Below are 19,483 nucleotides of genomic sequence, written 5' to 3' on the forward strand. Positions count from 1 at the left end.
AGCTGAAGAATCCTGCATTGTGTGTCAGAGGTACATGGGGCACTCCCTCATCAATAATCAAGGCCGGGATATTTGCCTGCTGCCGTGGTACTGTCCTTGGCTCCCACAACAAAGCAGTGCCAGTGAAATCAACACATCCGGCAGGCTGGGGAGGCCGATACCAGACTGGTTTGTGTTGAAGCCAATGTTGCAAGCAGCAACATTGTATGTTGAGCGCTGAAGCGAACAGTGCATGAAATGCATGTGATAACCATTGAAAAAATTGAGTAAATTTGAAAAACAGATGAGTGATTGAAACCAAGATACAATACCTTTGACACAGTGATCCGGCACTTCGTGTGTGCTCATTCGAAGGTCTCTGCAAGGTATCCAACTGAGAGGTGGTAAAAGCGAAAGAGTGGCAAAGGATTGTGAATCAAAGGGGTCCAGCAACGGGTCAAGGAAAATCCTGTGGACAATTGAAAGTCTTCGATGTTGAAACAGTAAATGATGTTGATGACTGAGTAGATGGAGTTGGTCCTAGCCAGAACGAGGGAGATCAATGGAAAGTTTTGGTTTAAAGCAAGTTTGTGTTAAAGTGAAGTACAAATGGTCCGGGAAATTGGATGTATGAAAATCCTATGAGCATTGTGTTAAGGAGGATCTGAGCCCGGCTGAGGGGGATCCGAGGTGAATAGTTAATCACCTGAGAAATTGAGTATGTGTGAAATCCTAAGTCGAAAGGAACTTATTATTTGTTTGTCGCATGAGGTCCTCTGAAAGAAGAGACTCTGAAAGGTAAAGAGACTTGGGGACAGAAGGCCCTGATGCTACTGTTTGAACTGCACCTTCATGCTGAAGAAGCCAGGACCGTGCCAAGCTCGAGCGTGCCGCCTTGTCCCGTGCTAAAAACATGGGGAACGAGTCCAACGGCCTGAATATACTGATATATTATTTCTTGGAAACTTCTTTCTTTTACATAACATTGTTTCCCCACACTATTTGTATTTAGAGGTAAGGACTGGCAATAGGTTTATCAGTATAAGCCATTTTATTTTGACAAGATACCACTAGGACTGCTGTATTATTATTTGGTGGTTGTAGCTTTCTCTGATCTTTAGCTTTAGGATTAGATAGGCTTTTTCAAACCCTTTTTGAAGTGCAATAAACACCCTTAAACTGTGGTCACTTGTTTCCGCCTTACTATTGATACCATGCCTTCCTTACATAGTGGAGTATCACATGTGAGGAGACTGCTATCAGGGGGAAGTTGTGACTCCGGTGGGAGGGACACAGTATTCATCTTCTTCAAAGGATGAGAGTCTTAATATTCCCAGATACCTAACGGCATGTTATCAATGTACAAGTCCCTCCCATATAGCTACTCAAATAATAGGTTATGGAATGTCAGATAAACAGAATAAGGCTTCTGCCTCAGGAGTTCAAGAATTAAATGTGAACATTTGAATTGTCCTAATTCTACATCTAGTAGAAATCCTCACTCTAATGTTAAGTCACAACCTCTTTACATAACATTCCCTCACTCTAAGTAAAGACCCATACCATTATGGACCACAGTACCCATAATGCATATAGTTCTGGGACGAGGAAGGGTTCAGAGGGAGTGAAGATTCGAAATGCTACTTTGCAAAGGGTGCAGTCTATTGGTTTCAGACCAAGGCACATGAGCGGTATACTTTAAACCCCAAAATGAAGGAGATGTTGAAGGAGTAGCTGTTGAAGCAGTCTGTCCAATGTGCAGGAGCAGCCATGGAGAGAAGAACGCCAGTAGAAGCCCTCACAGAAAGTGAAGCTGAACAGAAGTGCCGAGTATGTGTAGTGGGAAGCAGCCTGTCAAGAAGAAACCCATCTGACGAGGAAACATGCTCCCAGGGCAGCATACGGCATGTCAGTGAGACTGAAGTCGCGGAAGATCAACAGAGCTGCCAGAGCTCCAGGAGACTGAAGCGCGGCTCAACAAAGGTATGCGGAAGCAGGAGAGAGGGTGAGCGAGACACCGTAGGTACGCTGCCATAGCTGACCACAAGGAGCTGCAGCAGAAAACCAGTGAGTTGGCAGAATGAGAATGTTGACCCCGGGGCGCTCTGCATGAGAAAACTTAAACCCTGACAATACCGAACAATTAATGATACCAAGCAGATATCTTACAATTTTGAATATCGAATAATTGAAAAAATGGAGCAGAAGTTGCAAACACATAAGTTTCCTTATAGGTGGCTACAATAGGGGAAAACGAATTTCCAGCATTGCAAACAGTCAAGAGGCTGAGAGAGAAGCACAATAAAACAGCAAAGGCATACATCTGCTTTTAGGAGAAATACATTGGGGAAAGCATACATCCCACATTGACAACAGCCAAGAGACTGTGAAACCATACAGGCAACAAGGGCACAACTCTCTCTTTTTGAGGGGGGAAACTTGTAACCCAAACTGCCAAGAGTCCAGAAGCTGTCAAGAAGAAGTTAGGAGACATCTTGAGAATACTCCTTTTATATCAGGTTCTCAGTTTGGGGAAAATTGGAACACACATTGGCAAGAGGTTATTAGAAAAGGCAGTTATTGTTCAACCCTCCTTCCCAGAGAGATTGGTGTGGCGAATCTTCAAATCAATATTGCTATCAAGTTGAAAGTAGTTGTAGGAGTTTTCTTCCTGGCAGCCGAGTGTACCAGGAAAGGGACCATACTAGTTAGTCCTGGCAGGAGCATATACCAGGTAAGAAGATGGTTTGAAGAAGTATGTTTTGTGATAAAAAGGTGCGTTGAAAAGACCTTTGTTGAATCAAAAAGGTTATGACTTTATCATTTGTTTAACAAGCTGTGGTATCACCAAGAAGAGTGTTGTGTAGCGTTTTTGAAGAAGGTGCGACATGCTAATCATTGCTGAACATTTTTTAAAAGAACAACTGCTTTGTGTTTGAACTTGTGTTATGAAAGAAAACCATTTACCATTCCAGGAAGGATATTGTGGAAAGCACCAGTGGCTTTGAATTATGAACAAACATTGTGGAAAAACCATTGGCTGTGTCAAAAGAACCTCCAGTTGTTTTGAATTGTAAACAAACATTGTGGAAAAGCTAGTGGCTGTGTCAAGGGGAAAGACACAGTGGATGGAAGAGACTTTTTGTATTACCTGGAAACAAAATTCGTGAAATCAGAACTGTGCTCAAAATATTCCTGAATTGCTCCAGGAGAAGGGAGCCCAACCCTGGTTGCTAGGAGTACTTTCAAAACCCATTAAGTTTGAATTGATAAACTGTCTTGCCGAACTGAGATTAGCCATCCAATCCTTGTATAATGTTGTTGTGTGTATTAGTGTGACTGTCAGACTTTTTGGACACAAGGTCTATTTTCTTTAGTTTTAGTTTGCAAGGCAGGGACCTCTTTTAGGTTGCAGAAAGATAGGCGTTTATCCCACCATTTTTCATTTAATAAATGCCAAACTTTGAGAAAACTCTACCTTTCTGTCCGTCTTGCATTGCTGACTCCTCACAATCAGTTTATGCAATTTTTCTTGGAAAGGAAGGCCCTTCGTCAGATTGAGTATGTGAAGCCACCAGCCATGCTGCACTTCTTTATCTCATCCAGCTTTAGCATAGCCTCCCAGGCACTTGTGATCCAGTTGCTCTTGTAGAAGACACATCTGTAGACTGCAGAACAGAAGAAATGGGATGTAGGAGCACATAAACCCCAGCAGGCTCTCGTACACCTTAACTGGCAAGCACTCTTTATCTAAGGTGAAAGGGTGGCTGCCACAACTCCACCATGGGATAAAACAGCCTGATTGGGTCTTCCGCAGCATCGGACAGGAACAAGAAGAACTTTATCTTGGAGGTCCGTTCAAACATGGAACTTCATGTTTATGGAGATGATGCATCAGGTTTACTGGTATGCAGGGCCTCCTTTGCACCTTCCTTGGAAGCAGAGTAAACCACCAATCATCCAGATAAAGGTAATTGTGCACACTGCACCACTGAAGACATCTGATGTAGATGCTGGGCACTGATGGAAGTCTAAAAGGCAAAACCTTGAATTAATTATGAACTCAACTGCCGGAATAGTTTGTTTTCTTGCGATAGGCAGATGGAAATACGTGTCCTTCCTGTACAGGGCACATAGGGAATCCCTTTTTGGACTAGCGGAATCACATTGTACAAACTTACCATCTTGACTGTTTCCCATACAATATATGTATTCAGAGCGTGAAAATCCATAATGGGTCTGTACCGGTTTTCTCACTTTGAAATGAGGAAGTATCTTCAGTTGACTCTGTGCCCCCTCTTTGCTTCAGGAACGAATTTATGGCATTCTTAAACATCTCCTCAGCTTCCGCCTTTGGCTCTGCTCTGTGTTCTTTGGGCACTCCCTTCCCCAGATGTGGTATACAGAGAGGCTTCCACTTGAGCTCCAAAGTGCGCCCTTTGCCACAATGTTCACCACAAGTTGTCGGATATAAAACACCAAAGTGACAAGTGGCTTGCAATCCTTTTTCCTCACAGTGCTGTGGGTTGGGGTGGATGGTTGCTCATCACACTTGCAGGGCAGAGGCTGGGCCATTGCCCTGCTTTCCTCCTTCACTATCTCTATGAGGTGACTGAAACAATCCCTGTAGCCTTTGATCCTGGTGATGCTTAAACCTCGCCTTAGGTACCCAATAGTATGGCTGGTGCCCATGAAAAGAGGACTTCAAAGAGCAACAAGGACTTTAGATAAGGATGCCGACTATGATTTCAATCAATAAAACAACACATTGACGCAAGGGCATTATTGTTGTAGTGGCATGACATCAACAAGTGGCGCTTTAGCAACACTGTTCATGTATCGAAAGTTGGTGTCCACCTAACAGAAAAACTGTACGAAAGCTTCAGAAAATGTAAGGGAGATAAGAACGGTCCCTGAACCTTGGACTCCCAGGGAAAACCTTTAACAATTTATTTGTTTTAACAATGAATTTGTTTTCTCTGGGAAACTTATTTTAATGAAGCTATTCTGAACAGGATTGAAGGAAGAAGTGTTCGGTAGCTACACCACATAAGAGTGCAAAGAATATTTAAGAACCTCTAAGCATCTACCAGAGGTTTCCAGGTATGAATGGATTTGCCAATTAGTGTGGGGAGGTGGAATTCAAGCAAGTTTGAGAGAAGCAATTGCTGTATTTTATGTATTACAGATCCATACATCCAATCCAGAATTCGGAGGGTCAGAAGAGCGAGTAAAATTCTAGAGGACCAATTTCTTCTCACCGGTATATTCTATGTAGCCATGTGAACGGTAGCTTCAGTCCTAACATTCAGGTGGGGTTAAGAAACCTCTGCAAGGTAAATCGACTGGGACCGGACAGTCCACAGAATCAAAGGTGCCCCACATGACATTTGCAGCGTCCAAAACCTTTTCCTGGAATCGATCTTGTGCCTCACGCTGCTGGTCTTTCATGAGAAACTCGTACAGAGATTGAGCCTAGTCCCCCAAGTGTCTCTGAAATTAAGAGAGGATGGGCGCTGTGTTAGATGCCCTTACTGCTAGGGAAACTCGCTGGGTGAGGCTTCTACCCATTCTGTGGGACCAATTTCTTAGTGGGCACAGGGGAGGGAACACCAGGCGTTGCTGACTTATGCCCATTGACACAACTGATTCAGAGTAAGGTTGGTTTCAGAAGAACAGAGTCCTCAGAGTATATGGGTGTCTGTACCTGCGGCAACCTCTTCTGGGCCTGAGGTAGCGGTCTAGCACGGAACTGATGGACCACCTCAAAGATTTTCAACATCAAGAATGGCGAAATTACCTCTTTGCCACTTCCCGTAAACTGGAGTCCTGGGGACCTACCTCCCCAGGACTCCAGTTGATCTACCCCCCGACCCCCCTAATCTGTTCTGGCACCTTCTTTAGAGAGAAAATGAAAAAGCGACAATGGCATTTCCTCGACAGCAAGTTTCACTGATAGGAACCTGATAAGACGTTGGGCTCTTGACTTCTGCAAGTCGCCGATTCATAACAGACAATGGGCCTCATTACGACCCAGGCGGTAAGTTACCGCCTGGGCCGTGACTTTACCACCATGGCGTAAACTACGTTTACGCCATGGTGGTTGGCGGACTTACCGCCCCATTCCGAGGTCGGCGGGGCGGTAAGTCCCCAATCCCCATTTACCCTTCCCCATTCCCATTTTTGCCCCATAGGGCATAATGGGAGTGGGGAAGGCGTTAATTACGCCACCGTAAATTACGGTGGCGTAATTAACTCCATGGTCCCTTAGCGCCATGGATTTTAACACCTGCTAAAAGCAGGTGTTAAAAGCGCCATGGCGCTAAGGGACCTCGTAGTTGGCGGTAAGGGGTCGGCGCAGCTAACGCTGGCGTTAACCCCTTACCGCCAGGGTCGTAATGAGGCCCAATGTGATCTCTGACAACTGGCTTCAATTGCTGCTCACTGAACGAGGAGACTAGCAACTGCAACACCTCCAATGAAGGCAAATGTTGATGGGTCCCTCTGTGGCAACTCACCTGTCAACGGTGCAGTTAACAACAGTAGCTGCTCACTTGCAGTCAACTTTGAAGAATCCACAGCCAGTGACAACTATCGCTTATTCTTCGTCGTCCATGATATGATACTTTATATAGCGCCTATACTATGTAAATACAATGACATTCTTACAGGCCATGCACAGTAAGGATGTGAAATTAACTTTCTTACTCGGTCTGACGACATTTCAGATGGAGCTAAGACATAGATAAGGAAGGGAGGGGGAGATGGAAACAGACAGGAGACTACCGTACTAGGCCTGACGACATTTCTGGTAGAGCCGGAGAAAAACAAAAGCTGAGGGACAGGGGTGCAGAAAGGAAGGAGAGGAACAAAACAAGGGACTATCGTACTAGGCTTGACAATGTTTTAGATCGTGCTGGAGGGAGGGGGGGGGGAAACAGTAAGGGGCTGGGGGAGCGACAGACGAGGTTGCTATCATACTAGGTCCAGGGACAATTCTGATAGAGTAAGTGCGTAGAAGAAATTAAGGGGAGGGGAGGAGGAGATAGGAAAAGGGAGAGGGGATGAGAGAACAGAGAGTAAGCAGTCAAAAAGAATGGAGAAGCAAGAGGGGAGAACGAATACAACTGCAGAACTCAGTAGTAACACATAATGTTGCAAGCCAGGATACAAGATGAAGATGGGAACAGCATGATTCAGGGTCACCATGAGTACAAGCTGCAAAGGAAGTCCAGCATGAGAGTTGTGAAAGGGTAACGCACCATGAATCAATGAAGTCCATAAAAGTAAAATACAGCATTGGCCACAAGACGGTGATGGTGAAACCAGAACGTAGCAGGACAGACTCCTGTGTGCGGGAAGGGGGGGGCACAAGGGAACAACACAGGTGGGCAGAGAGGATGGGGATGGCCTGTGGGGACTGCCTTGATCTGCCCCTCCCCGCAGTTTCCCACAATTAAAGCAGCGTATTGATCACCTTTTGATAAACATGTTGACTATTCAAAAGCAGATCTGAGGCACACAGACTCTTTCCACCCAGGCACCCTCATAAGCGCTTCTGTGATTCTTTTTATCTATATCAGCCCCATCAGATTGCCCATCTTTGGAGGTGCAGGCTGTAGGAGTGCTTATGGGAGCTACTCCTGCTCAATATTCACCCTGAAAATATATTAAACAGGGACATCCTTTCTTCTAGGCTAGCCAGAAAGCCTCATAGCCCCGGCAGCTGCCGCCACAGAAGCCCACAGGGCCCTGGCATAGTCTGGAAGCAGGAAATGTTTAATTGTGAACAAAACAACAACAATGTGAAGGAGCAGAGCAAAAAAACAGGAGCTCTCATCAAGAGTTTCTTCTGCAAAGGGGGTGTGGGGGTTACAAATCTAGTAGTGAAACTGTAGGCTTTACAATGTGGCCTGGCAACACTGGGTGTGTCACAATAGCCAGGATGTGTGTAAGCTCTTAAAGAAGCCAGCTGTAGGAGTGAATAAGAAAATAATCAAAAGGGTTTCCCAGCATGACAGGTGGGACTATTCTAAAGTATGTGCCTATATAAAAAACCCAATATTGGGGAAACGATGGAATCTACCAGGGGAGAGGAGGGAGGTGCAGTAAGGTGGTGCAGAAACAAGGAACATGTGCAAGCAAGAACCACCAGTTACAGAGATCAGTGAGAAGTGTGGCAACATCCACACACAAATATATGCAAACGGAAAAACAAACATTTACATTTTATCCTCGAAGCAGATTTTGGGTCCGATGACATTGGCTGCCCCACTCACGATACGGAAGGAGAAGTGCTGCTCAGGACAGGGCTGGGGCAGGCCACACTTGTACCTTCTTGGCTTGGGATCTGAAAAAGGCAAAATGGTCAGTGTCAACAAAACCAAAATCCGAATTCTCCCTCCACGCCCTTCTCAAACATAAGGCTACAGAGAGAAGCCTCCATCTAAGTAATGTTCACTCACATGCTGTGGTGGGATTCTGTGGCCCTGTAAGGGGAAGAAAAAGATAAACTGTTTAGAGCTGGTGTAAAATGTGAGCCTTTGGACATATACCCTCAGCAAAATCTGCATTACATAACCCTCTTACAAAACCCTGTAGAAATACAAAAACATTATAATACACCCTCTGGTACATAACTAGTGCCATATCGGACCCCGTCTGGGGAACGCATCATAAAAGTATCAAGATCATTAGTCCTCTGCGATACAACCAGAGCCACATCACATTTTCTCAGACAAAACCAGACCCACATCACCATCGCTCAGTTGCATTGTGGTGGGTGAGCTCTGTCCCAGCTACAAATGCACAAAAATGCAAGCAACTTGTTCTGTCCTACAGAAATCCTCCTTTCCAGCAAAAGGTTTGTTGGTTTTGGTGGAGTTTGTACAGACAACAGTAATAATCATCAGCAGACTAGATACCCTTTCAAATCGTCAGAAAATTACTGTTACATTTTACAGAATCATGTTTACAGCTTTTTTTCTCCACAATGAGATGGAGAGGATTTCCTGCAAAAGCTTTTGTGGGCCCCCAGTCTTCCCGTTGGACCTTATCCTCGGGCCATTAAAGATATGCTAGTATTGGTCTATTTGGAGAATTTTGAATTAAAAGCAAATTATTGCTACATTAACTCAGTCTTAATTTATGATAATTGGCAGTTTGTATCAGATCAGAAATTAGCTGAGTTTTCAGTAATGTGGTGGGACCTCAGAACTACTGCAAGAACTACCCAGACTAGAGATGTTATATTAGGGTAGGGAAGCCAACATTTTATTTACAGCCCAGAAGAGCCAAAGATCCTTCTTCTTAAGATATTTACTGACAACCCACAACAGACATGGTCCCTGGAGTAAGGTCAAGCAAAGCAGATCAGTAAAGTTGATAGTAAGACGGTGGTACACGCTGGGTGTATAGATTCGCCTCCTTCTGCTGCCTCTGCCTTCCATACTCCTTTTAATCTTTGCTATCCTACATATTAGCTACTGGAATTTTGGCCGGATATCCAATTTAACCCTATGCTTCCTAAGTGCTATGGAAAGTGGGGTGAAGCGGAGAGGGTGGTACAGGGACAAGGGTGGGGATCTTATACTGGGAGGATGTTCTGTTATGGACATGGAGTAGGTCAGAGAATGTGTCACAGAGGAGCTCTAAATAATCATTCAGGCTACCGCCTCCATGGAGATTACTTGTATTTTGTGGGAAGCCACTAAAGCTTTCATTCAGTAGTAACCTCTTATAACTTTCAAGCCCCCGCCGGGGCTAACATGGCATTTAACGGCCAGTCAACCTGAGCTTTGGTAAGCCTGAGCTTTGGTAGGCCAGAGCGTAGCGAGGCCCTCAGCTCAGGCTGTAAAACACCATGTCCACCCCGGCAGCTAGGCATGAAAGTTATTTGCACCCCAGGATTTCTTATTCCAATAGAAGATGTGCTGGTTGCGAGCACATTTCCCGTCTGAATGATAAAAAATAAAGAAAATGGTCCGCCATTATAAACATAGGCAATGGACTAGGTCTCTTTTCGAATGACAGTGGCCATTGAAAATGGGGCTGCAGTCACCCAAAAAGGGATCTAGTGCCTTTTTGATTTTTTGGCGGGTGCCATTTTTTTTTACTCTTTTTTCACTGCTGCAGAATCGAACCTGGGAAAGGCAGATTCCGATTGGTCAGGCAGCCTTTCCCGGGTGCAAATATAACTTTCACGCCCCGCCGCCGAGGTAGACATGGGGTTTACCAGCCTACAAAGCCGAGCTTTGTTAGGCCCGAGTGGCCAATGAAAACATGTAAAAGAATTGCCACTGTCACCCGGAAAGGTATCTAGTCTTTTTCGATTGTCATGGTGGCAGCCATTTTTGTTTACTTTTTTTTTCACTGCAGCAGGCGGTGAATGCACAATCACGGCCAGGAAAGGCAGATTCTGATTGGTCAGACCGCCTTTCCCGGGTATGAATATTCTTTTAAGCGCGATCAGCAGCAGGATATTTCCAAACTAGACTTAACATAATGGTCCTCATCACGAGTTGGGCGGTGTCCCGGCGGTGTTACCGCCAAACCCCCCAGTGCTATTAGCACCGGATCACAGATTTGGCAGAATGGTAATTCCCCATTCCTCATCGTGACCATTCGGGAATTTCCCCGTTGGACCCAATGGGTCCATTTTTGGCACAACTACCGTCGCGGTAATACCGAGCGGTAATTGCATCAAAAATCGACAAATTCCTGACACATTTACCCACATCTCTGAGAGGGGGGATGTAAATGCTGCCAACCCCGTGATTTGGCGGACCCTTAAATGAAGCGGTAATAGCGTTGGCGCCGCATTTAAGGGTTACCGACAAACTCGTGATGACCCCCAATGTCTAGAAACCTGGTGGAGGACCATGCCATTTTGACATAGTGCTAGCTGACAAAGGCAATTCAGGATATGTTTTTGGAAGACCATTTTCAGATGTGTTTGATTTTCTGTCATGAAGTACACATTTTTGGCATCCATTACCATGCTAAGCAAGAGGGTTGGACATGTCCTGGCGCAAGCAGATATTACTGATTAATGCATACATCATTCTTTTGGCCCCTACTGCAAGCTACCCCAACTCTCAGCTGAGAAAAGGGGATTTATCGCACATGACGTGACAAAAACAAGATCCTTAGGGCTCTTAGTGAATGAGCTAATGGGCAAGCTATCAGCATCAGCAGTTTCAGACCCTCATTGCCCGATTTCGGGTCAGGCACTTCATGTATATTTCGGAGGGAAGGGCCTACATGTGACTTTTGGAGTATTCATATAGAATGCTCTTCCCAAAGAAGGGCAATGATTCTCAAATTATGGCTGCTGTATATGCCTATAGCGTTTGGCTCAATAAATTGGATTATAGGTCAGGATGAAACAGCAAGACTTTGTCCCATGGCGACACAAGAAAGCACACCAGGGTAGTTTGCTGTGCACCATGACCAAAATGGGGGCTCTAGTTTAGAGCTCCCGAGTCTGTGGTCGATTGGGACGAACAATGTCCTGCTTACATTAATCCTGCTAAAGCTTGAAGCACATATTGGGCTTCTGACACTTCTGCCGACACTCCTTTCCTGATCGGCGATCGGGGTACCTGGAACGAGGACCTGGCACCCCAGCGAGAGTGAGGGACGGCGCACACTACACTTCTGCCGCGCCTTGGCTGGTCGTGTGGATCAGCCAGCACAAACAACATAATTGGTGAGGTGCGCCCTGACCCTCCCCCCCCCCCCCAGCACTGCCGATTCCTCCCATCCCCCCCTTGGGGAGCGCCACCCTCTGCAGCGTACCCTGCTGCCTGGAAGGTTCTCCCAAGGTCCTGCGCCCCAACGTGAGTGAGGGACAGCACGTACTACATGTGGACTATACACCTCAGCTGGCCGTGAGGATCGGGCAGCATAATCTGCAGAACTAGTGCAGCGTGCCTCAATACACCAAAACACTGTGCAGCGTGCCTCAATCCACCAAAACACTGCCGACTCCTTCTCCCCCCTCCCCCTCGGGGGCGCTATCTGCCGCATTGTACCGTGGAGGGTTCCCCGGCGGGTACCGTGCGATCCCGGCTGCCAATCCACAGGGCCAGGATCACACTACCCGCTAGGGCGCCTCCTTCATGCCCGAAGACGTGCCTAGAGCGATCGGATATCTGAAACCACCGCGGCTCCCCTGCTGCAACGACTGCAGGTGGATTGAGGGACACCAGAGCCCCACTACGCCGGAGGGACAATCATTCCCCATTGCCGTGCAGCATCTAGACAGGCGGGACCAGCGGGGTTTCTAAGGCTCGGCAAAGGTGGGTGCTAAATAACATGAGCCGTGCTGTGCTGGCTGTTCGCCTACCAGGAGCCATTTCTTTAGCAACCTGCTCCTCCTCATGCTTGCTATCTGGGCACCTCTCATCTCCGGATCTCGCCCACCTCGTAGATTGAACCCTGGGCCCCCCCCTCCCCCCGGGCCATTACCCGGAGCACTGGACTGGGTTCCAAGGACACTGCCCAGCACCAAATTGGAAGCTGTGGGCCCCTGGCCATATCAACTCTCATCCCAGCAAAGCTCATTGTGCTGTTCAGCACACATTTGACTCTTCGGGACCATCATTGCTGAGCAGGAGCTGCACATTACGTCGACCATATACTCCAGCCTGTGCCCTGGGGTCAGTCACTGGGTGGCACACTACTACACTGTTGAAGCTCGAGATTGAGGTGCTTTATTCCACTCCAGGCCTTGATTCAACTGTGCTACCCTAAAGTCTTTTGCCTACTGCACTACTTGGGCCCCGCCCCCAAAATACCGGCCCATCTACACACGTGGATGGGATGTACTGCACTGCCTCATGCCCCGGGAGTGCCTCAGCGCTCCTCACAGTATATCTGGGCCCTCTTGACCACTACTGTTCTTTAGCTTCAGTGCATCACGTCAGCTTCATGGCCCGACTTTTGTTCTGAGGACTTGATGGCCAGCTCTTTGCTGGCGGCACAGCGACCCACTCCGCTGTTTGCACCGGGACTGGAAGTACGCACCCACCCCCGCTCTGCCCAGTCTTGTGCTGACAGCCAAACCTCGCCCTGAACTGCTAACACTCTTTCACACTAGCGTCACGGGGTGGTACAGGACCCCACGAACAGGGCTCACGACAAAGGTGAACAACAACCAGCACAAGATACTTACCACCCGGGGAGTGCTCCCAGCCCAGGGACTGTTGCCGTAAAGATCTTTCTTTACAAAACGCCCAAAGGGAGTGCCAAAAATCAACGCACCATAAACCAATATAGGAAATCTGCCCCCAAGCCATCAATAACTGGTGGATCATCCACCGACATGGATGTGGCAGCATTCCCAATGGAACCCACCGAAACTCAACGCGCGATTGCGTGCATGCAAGAGGGGTTCACCAAGGTGCACACCAAACTGGATGACTGGACTACCACCATTGATTCTATAAAAATGCGTATGGACAAGAATGACCATCGGCTGGCGGATGCTGAGACACGCGTGGGCACTGTGTTGGACGATGTATCTTCCACGAGGAGTGAACTTGCTACTCTATCCAGGCGGGTGCTACACGTGGAGAAGAAGAATGACGACCTTGAGTCGCGCTCCCACCTTAACATTCGCATCATTGGGGTCCCTGAAAGTAACACGGACACATTGCTGGAGCAGTGGATAGAGTCCACCCTACTCCCACTCCTGGGCAACCCAACATTATCACCACAATTTGCAATAGAGCGGGCCCACAAACTTTAGCACCTGAGCCCAGACCTGCTGCGCCTCCACAACCCATCATTGCTGGCATCCTCAATTACCGCGCCTGCGACGCACTACTCTGTGCAGCTCGAGAGCCAGGAGACTTGATGTTGGGCTTGAACAGGATGCATATCTATCCGACTTCTCAGTGGCCGTCCAGCAGGAAGGGAAATCCTTCTTAGCGGTCAAGAAACGACTCCACAAGGGCAACTTGAAATATGCAATGCTATACCCAGTGAAACAGTGTGTTGAATGGAACAGCAAGACCTTCTTTTTTACATTGCCTGACGAGGCTATGAAGTTCCTTGATGAGGCCTTACCGACTCCCTGAACACTGAGAACACTACCCAGATTGGCCCTTGTGGGAGCGTCTAGCTCTCTTTCTGGCTTACACACTCTATGGGTTGCCCTATGTCGCAAACGTTACATACCTGTTCCTCTCATGTTGGTGTCCCTGGAGATGGTGAAAGTATACGCTTTTCTGCTGGTTTTGACTTCAACTGGTAATATGTTGGTTACCCCAGTTGGGGTCAATTTCATGAGTAGCATGTGAACACTTATCCTTCTATCTGCATCCAAGTTCTACGTCAACCTGGTGGGTCCATGTGGCAGCTTCCCCCATGCAATGTTGCATTGATAAATTGGGGTAGTATTTGTGGGAATACATTCCCCAAATTCCTACAGGGGTGCGGGAGAGGGATGGCGATGGAATGGTTGGGGTTGTTAAAGTTGAAGAAAATTGCACTTGACGCACACAACGCTCACACACAATGGACGGATAAGTGGGGGAGCGGGCTGACAGTGAGGGGAGGATTGGGTCTAGATACTACCGAGCAGGCAATATGGATCTTCTTGCATCCAGATGGGAGCTATTACCTGTCTGAGTTGGTCCTGGGTAACTCAAGTAGACAAAGGAAAATACACCTGTAAAGTGAGAGACACAAAGTCCAAATCCTGTACTTACAAGAGACACATGCCCTCTCGCCGATTTGTGAACGGTTTGCTAGAAGCTGGGGGAAGAATCAATTCTATATATCCTACTCCTCACAGTCTGAGGGGAGGGAGGGGGCAGGAGGGGGGGGGTTATGATATGGATACATCGATCTGTCCCATTTCAATGCAGCCACACGTGTGCAGACCCACTGGGCAGATGTGTTGGTGTATGGGCCTCTTGCGGACAGGGGGATGCTGTTGATGAATGTATAAGGTCCCAATGTGGACAACCCTCAATTTTATGCAGATGGTTCACAGGAACTTGCTCAGTATCAACTGGTCCCTATTTTGTGGAGGGGGTGGGGGGATTCCAACACCATCTTAGACCTAGAATTAGATAGATCCACATGCACCCATATAACCCCCACCCGAGCCACCTCCACTATCAAAGAAGGTATGCACTCTCTAGAACTTGTGGATGCTTGGCGAGCACTACATACCTCTGACCGTGCATATACTTTCTATTCCCACGTCCATGAGTCCCACTCCTGCTTCGACATGTGGATTATCTCTAAAACATTACTCTGTGGGGTTGGAGATGTCTCCATGCTCCCTCGCACCTACTCTGACCACTCCCCGTTATCTCCCTGACCCTGCCTACCCTCTCCAGACCTCTGTATTGCTCTCCTCTGAAAAGTGCACGGAACTACCATAAATCACCAATGCAATCATAGAGCAAATACTTCAACCCAAAAACAGACAGACACAATAACTCAGAGCCACGCACGCTTTAGAAGATAATCAGCTCTTTACGGCTATTTATTCAAAGATTACAAGTACATAGAAATAACTCATAAAACTAACATGGCCATAGATCACAGAAAAAAGTAAAGAAGTCAAAGAAAGAATACATCACCGTGAGCGTAATTCTTTTTCCTCATCTCGTCCAGAAGCGGCTGGAAGACCCAGAGGACAGCCAGGACGAGAGTGCCACAGCTCACAGGAAGGCCAGACGGAGCGTCCTTCTCTGGCTGAAGTCTCACCTGACCCCTCCAGGTTTCCACCTATGTAGGCACTCCAAAAAAAGGAGTTAATTCTCGAACCTTCTGGAATTGCACCTGCGCAGTTGAGGAACAGCCGTCGGTTGCCAGCTGGGTCAATCGAGAGCTCCCCCCAAGGAACGCAGGGCCTCCCTGCTCTAAAAACATGCTCCACGGACAACAGTAGCAAGTCATAACAACATTAGCTTTTCCCAGCAGAAATGGCCTTGACTGCATACCAAGTTTGAAAAAGCATGTTTGTCTCAGCACTGTGAATCTAACACTTCAGCAAAATGTGTGCAGCCTTTCACTGCGGAGTGAAGTAAATATCCAACATGGCTGCGAGCGCTCCCAGAATGCATTGCACCCGCGCCATTTTGAACTAAGCATAAATTAAGCAGAACAACCTTGCGGCAACTGGCGCTTTAAACCACTAGCCCTGCAAAGTGTTGCATTTACATCCACTGTCGACGACCACGTACACCTGTTTTTTTAGAAGAATGTAGGATCAGTACTCTCGCCTGGTACACTCTGGGAAGCCTTTAAAGGCATGGTCTAGTAAAAATTTTTATTTAAATAATAGATAGGCAACATAAAAAAAATATAAATACTAGCATTCTCTTTTTTAAAACTTCCTATGTAAAATTTTGAGCTATTCAAGCTCAAAATTCGCAAAAGCAAGCATATGGGCGCATCCATTTTGTGAAATGGAGGCCCTCCTGTGCTGGCTTTTGCTTTTGTGCCACTAATGAAGGAAAAGCCAGCCAGCTGTAGTAAACAAAAGCTACCGCTGGGTGGCTTTCCCTTCATTAGTGCTGTACGCGGAGGACGGGGACCGGAGACCAGAGCAGGAAAGCTGCAGCTGAATCTCGGTAAGTGCTATTTATTTTTTTTTAAAAAATAAGCACTAGCTGCGGTTTTTTTTCTAAGTTTTCCAGGCTGGAGGAGCCCGGAAAAATTAGAAATAAAACCGCAGCTTTAAAAACATTGTATTTATGTTTGCGGTCGCTTTTGAAGCGACCGCAAACATAAATACAATGTTATTGTGTTGGGAAACGCTGCGGTTTTTCTTTCCAAGTTTCTCAGGCTCCTCCGGCTCGTTCCTGCCTGAATCTGCCGAGAGCCCCAAATGGGAAATCAGCTGTAGGTAGAAACACTACGCGGCATGTAAACATAACCGCATTGTGCTTCTGCCTGCTGTGGCTGAGCACCGGAGACGCAAAGTGATAGCCACAGCAGGCAGAAACACAACACGGTTGTGTTGGAAAACGCTGCGGTTTTCCGAGCCGGAGGAGCCTGAGAAACTTGGAAAGAAAAACCGCAGCGTTTTCCAACACAATAACGTTGTATTTAGGTTTGCGGTCGCTTCAAAAGCGACCGCAAACATAAATACAACGTTTTTAAAGCTGCGGTTTTATTTCTAGGTTTTCCGGGCTCCTCCAGCTAGTGCTTATTTTAAAAAAATAAATAAATAGTACTTACCGAGATTCAGCTGCAGCTTTCCTGCTCTGGTCTCCGGTCCCCGTCCTCCGCGTACAGCACTAATGAAAGGAAAGCCACCCAGCGGTAGCTTTTGTTTACTACAGCTTGCTGGCTTTTCCTTCATTAGTGCCGCAAAAGCAAATGCCAGCACAGGAGGGCCTCCATTTCACAAAATGGATGTGCCCATGTGCTTGCTTTTGCGAATTTTGAGCCTGAATAGCTCAAAATTTTACATAGGAAGTTTTAAAAAAGAGAATGCTAGTATTTTTTTTTATGTTGCCTATCTATTTTTTAAATAACATTTTTTACTAGACCATGCCTTTAAGGTTTACATCTGGGGAATCGCGGTGTGCACAGAGTTTAGGGTCCTCAAGGCAATTTGACACAGTATAACACAACGGGAGGGTAAATTGCAGGAATTGGAGCCGGAACTGATGGGTGACCACACTTGCACGGATTAAAGAGGACGTGGATACCTTTAGAACCCATGCAGAACACGGAGTAACATTTTTTAATGCTCCCATGGCCACTAGGAAATACAGATAAGGGGATAGACCTGGCATGTTATTACTTGCACGTATGGCATGACAAAAAGAAGGTACTGGCTGTATCCCACTCGTGCGAGTCGAGTCTGGTGACCTGGTCCACACCCCTGCAGCCATTAACAGGGTTTTCGCAAGGTTCTATCAGGACCTCTATACCAACAAAGACGCATGTATGCAGGAAGAAAACGACGGGTTTCTTGATACATTACCACTCCGTCAAATATCATAGGACACCGGGGCCCTTCTGGATCTCCCAATCTCGATAGTCAACATTTCTCGGGCAATTGAACACCTCAAAACTGGGAAGGCCCCGGGTACGGATGGCCTAATCGCAGAATTTTATAAATGTTATAATGAAACTCTTGCCCCATACCTCCTCCAGGTCTGGCGCAAATCTCTCGAGTCTCAGTCTCTTCCAGACACTATGCGGGAGGCAGTCATTACGGTCTTGTTGAAACAGGGTAAACCCGCAGACCAATGCAGCTCTTCCACCTCTCCCTCCACTTCCTTGCAGCTTGGCAACTGGCTGCCCTGGTGTACCTCAGAGTCTCACAGGTCCCGGGAACCCCCGCAGTCCTCCCTCGCACTGCCTCGCCTCAGGGGTCCTGCACCCCAACCTCCCTCATTGCACTTCAGAAATAACCCAAGAGAGTGGCTCTATGCCCTTACCCCAGTCTCCATCGACTGGGTGCACTTGGATCTCCCCCCTCCCCGTCACCGTCTGTGCACTTGCACGATCTGAATGCACCGTGCCGGAAGGAAGATCGTCAGTCTGTTCTCCCCTATCTTCACCCTTAATTGCACTTGGTAAATCTGCAGAATCAATGTCAGGCCTATTTGCTGTGTCTCAACTGTTAAATGTATTATATGCACTTATTCTGCCTGTGCAGAATGTTATTGCCTCATAATTTAAAGGGCTACGAGCGACTGATTTTCCCCCATGTTCCCACCCTCCTTGAGCGCTTTGAAACACTGCCTGTGTATAGGCGCTTTATAAATAAACTTTACTAATACCGGCCCCAGTCCTTAATACTGATGTAAAAATATTTGTGAAGATATTTGTTAAGAAAAGCGTCTCGTGGGCGCTGAGTACCTGAACCTCCAGTTGATGGTTGTGGTGAAGTAGCCAGGCTGTCCGACTGATGGTTGCTGAATGTGTAACGCGAGGAACCAGCGCAACACCCACCCTGAATTCAAACAAGGTCAGTGGTGAACCAGCTCCCAACGCCACGGATGCGCACTTCCCTGATTTGCGTGACGTCGGGACAGTGCAAGCACTGACAGGGAAGGCGGGTCTTGACTGGATGGAGAATCCACAGCAGAATACAACAGCTTGGCTCCAGAAGTAGCAGTGGATCGATGAAAAGAACCGAAGTTGGCAGGTGCAGAGGAGGGATGAGTAGGCAGAGAACTCTAGAGATGGCAGGAGGCAAGGCACAGAACCAACAGGCAAGGAGGCAGGAGGGACTAGGAACCCTGGGGCAGAACAAGGGGAAGAACTGGAAGGCATGAAGGGAGTAGGGAAAATGATGGCCCAGGGAACCTACTGGCAAGAAAGGAATGAGGCAAGAAAACTCCCAGAGGCAGACAAGGAAAGGAAACACCAGCAGGGAAGGACTAGGAACAAAAGGCTGGGAAGGCTGACAAGGTGCTACTCAAGAGTAACACAGGCGAGGACGCGATCAGGAAACAAACCGCGTTGAGACGCGGTTTGTTCAAGCAAACTGGCCCTTAATATAGGGCAGGCAGCA

At 47.2% G+C, this 19,483-nt stretch overlaps 1 protein-coding gene across 1 annotated transcript in view; it reads right to left on the bottom strand.

Moving 5' to 3' along the window:
• FAM3A (FAM3 metabolism regulating signaling molecule A) overlaps nucleotides 1-19,483 on the bottom strand; it is a 458,496-nt gene that overhangs the window by 220,197 nt on the left and 218,816 nt on the right. Inside the window, exons 4-5 of the mRNA XM_069645229.1 lie at nucleotides 8,445-8,468; nucleotides 8,206-8,329 (exon numbers count right to left, since the gene is read on the bottom strand). Of these exons, the coding sequence (XP_069501330.1) occupies nucleotides 8,206-8,329; nucleotides 8,445-8,468 (148 nt within the window). The remainder of the gene's footprint in view (nucleotides 1-8,205; nucleotides 8,330-8,444; nucleotides 8,469-19,483) is intronic.

This window comes from Ambystoma mexicanum, chromosome 2p (assembly GCF_040938575.1).
Source record: "Ambystoma mexicanum isolate Mex_15411 chromosome 2p, UKY_AmexF1_1, whole genome shotgun sequence".
Classification (NCBI taxonomy): Eukaryota; Metazoa; Chordata; class Amphibia; order Caudata; family Ambystomatidae; genus Ambystoma; species Ambystoma mexicanum.